Here is a 2,590-nt window from a genome sequence, read left to right as displayed (position 1 = left end):
GCTGGTAGTCCCAAACCCCATTGAAATTCTACTTGGCAAGTGCTTCCCTTAATGCTGTGGCTAATTTAAATCCTTCTAATGACTTGCAGAACTAGACAGCACCAGCAAACATTTGAATAATGAACCTCCCCGTTCCATTCCACTCTTACTTGTCCCATATTACTATGGGCAAATCCAAGATGCAACAACAACTCCCCAATGAATTTTAAATTTTCTATCAGTTGCATGACACCTAGAAGTTCTCTGGTAAAAACACATTACTGTCGTTGGTATATAAAGAATTACAAACCAAAACTGGCAGCAGGGCCTGTTCTCACCCTCACACAATTATTTTAACCAATGGCCACAGCTTTTCTGATTTTCCCAGGGAGCAAAAATGGAGTTGGAGGTGGCAGCACATCCTTCCAAAGGATTCACTGCAAAACCTAATTATCAACTTTAATTCAAAGCACCAATTGGCAAGGCTGTTAAATGCTCCCAGTTAAAAAAAAAAGAGTTAAAGATGAATACAAACTACTGATTGAGTCATCTTGGAAGTATCTGCAGCATATTCCAAAAAAAATCTCAATTAACAGCATCTTCTCCCCCCTCCCAGGAGATATCCAAGCACCACAAAACCTGCAGCCATCACCTCCCCCGTGTTGCAATGATCAGCCATCTTTTGAAGTTAATTAGATTTAGCCCTGCTTTAAAAATGCCATTCAGACATCTCTTCCAACTCAGTAGAGGAGCAGGACAAAGACTTGTAAAAATTAAATTACCAAGACTTTCAGATAAGGCTAAAACACTCCCTTATCTTCCGCTGTCTGCTATCTGCTGATGAGATTCTGCTCTGGGTTAATGGGCTTGGGCAGAGTTGGGTTTTTGCACGGGCTGAGAAGGGATGTTGTTCACGGAGCCAGAATTCCTCATCCAGAGTCCCACAGCCAGAGGATGCACTCAGCACCACTCAGTAAAACCAAGCACTGGGTCTTTCAAGCATTTCCTCTTCACTCTGGGGTGTCAGACAAATCACCCACTTGGTCCCAAGCTTCTGACTCAAGCACATTTGCTCTGAGTTCCAGGACACGGGACAAAGGCTGGCAGGTGTTTTTTCTTCCACTGCTTTTGTCTTTTGAAGTGCTAGGGAGTATTTCATTCCATGGGTGTCTCCAGCCTTTGACAAGCAGATTCCAAACCTTCCCACGTCCAGCCCGTGTGTGTGTTGTATGTTAATAAAGATAACATTTTCCAAAATAACTACTAATTTTTAATAAGCCCTTGCTCCATAGTTCCAGGCAGCTTAGTAATCAGCATGAAAGCTCCAACCAGACATACTCCACAAATCTGCAAGTCTCACTTGGCATAAGATGAAGAAAAACAAAAAAAAAATAAAAATCAGCTCAGAGCAAAGCTGATACTGGTTGTGGGCAGAGGCTGCCTTTTCCCAGTAATCGTGTTGCAAGAATTTGGAATCGTTTCCTCAACAGCAAGAGGGAAGCCAACCCGCCGCCTAAACTCCTCTTTTAAACAGGGATTAACATTTTCATTCCTGGTAAAAGAACTGCTGTCGCACTGGGGAGGAACTGCCGGGTCCAAATTCAGCATTAACGAGCCATCTACACAGAGAAAGAGAGGCACTGCGTGTTCTGCCAAGTTCCCGCAGGTTTTTTTGCCCATCAGCTCTGCGGATGATGTTGATGCACACCTCTGGTGATAATGGTTCCTGGTGTCATTCCCCCCTGGACATCCTCAGCTCTCCACAGGCAGAGCCACACCGGCTCCCCACGCTCCTCTCCGGCACTGAGGCAGCAATTTTGGGGTGCACCCTCACCCCTCTGGCTGTGTGTGCAGCCCAATTATCCAAATTATCAACGACAGGCGGATCTAGAGGAGCTCCTGTCTCAACATGCGAGCAGAGCCAGCCAAACACCAAACCCCTCAACCTTGGAGCCGTCTGAGCCGGTTTCTTCCAGGTAAAACTGGAAGAATGAAGAGCCTGATGGGGGAAAGGATGGTTCCCTCTGCATCCCAGAGAATCAGACATAAATTCTAAAGGTTTTTCCTAAAAGCCGTTCCTGGCCTTAGAGACTCTCTAGGACACCGAAAAGTGCTATATTTTGTAAAAAACCAAGGAGGCATTAATGAGGCCACCGGGAGCTCCAAAGCGAGCTGAAATAATTCACCACTAGCACACAAACACCTTTTCCCTCTCCTAGGAGGCCAAGCGGGGTTTGCAGGCAGCAGAGCAGCCCAGGCACCCCCGGAGCTCCCCAGAAAGCTCCTTCCAGCCAGGCAGGTGAGAACACATTCCCCTGCAATGCTGACAAACCGCTTCCCGGAGCCTTGCCCACACCCTCAGCCAAGCACACCCCGCAAGGATAGCTGAGATTTTTGTCCAAAAGCCGTCGGAAGCAGCCGCATGCGGAGCCCGGCAGCCCCGCCGCTGCTCCCGATCCCCCCCGAATTGCCGGGATGCGAACGGGAGCGCTCACCCGAGGTGTCCCAGAGGCTGAGCTCGATGCGCTGCGTGTCGATCTCGAAGCTGGCCGTGTAGTTCTCGAACACGGTGGGGACGTAGCTCTGCCGGGAGACAGCGCACGGTCAGCCC

The 2,590-nt window shown here is 48.4% G+C and overlaps 1 protein-coding gene across 1 annotated transcript in view; it reads right to left on the bottom strand.

Moving 5' to 3' along the window:
* Positions 1-2,590, bottom strand: part of RND3 (Rho family GTPase 3) — a 101,938-nt gene that overhangs the window by 10,683 nt on the left and 88,665 nt on the right. The window contains exon 2 of the mRNA XM_005415992.2: positions 2,475-2,562. Coding sequence (XP_005416049.1) covers positions 2,475-2,562 — 88 coding nt within the window. The remainder of the gene's footprint in view (positions 1-2,474; positions 2,563-2,590) is intronic.

The sequence above is a fragment of the Geospiza fortis genome, unplaced genomic scaffold, assembly GCF_000277835.1.
Source record: "Geospiza fortis unplaced genomic scaffold, GeoFor_1.0 scaffold112, whole genome shotgun sequence".
NCBI lineage: Eukaryota > Metazoa > Chordata > Aves > Passeriformes > Thraupidae > Geospiza > Geospiza fortis.
The sequence above is the reverse complement of the archived record's forward strand: the minus strand, read 5'-3'. Positions and strand labels throughout refer to the sequence as shown.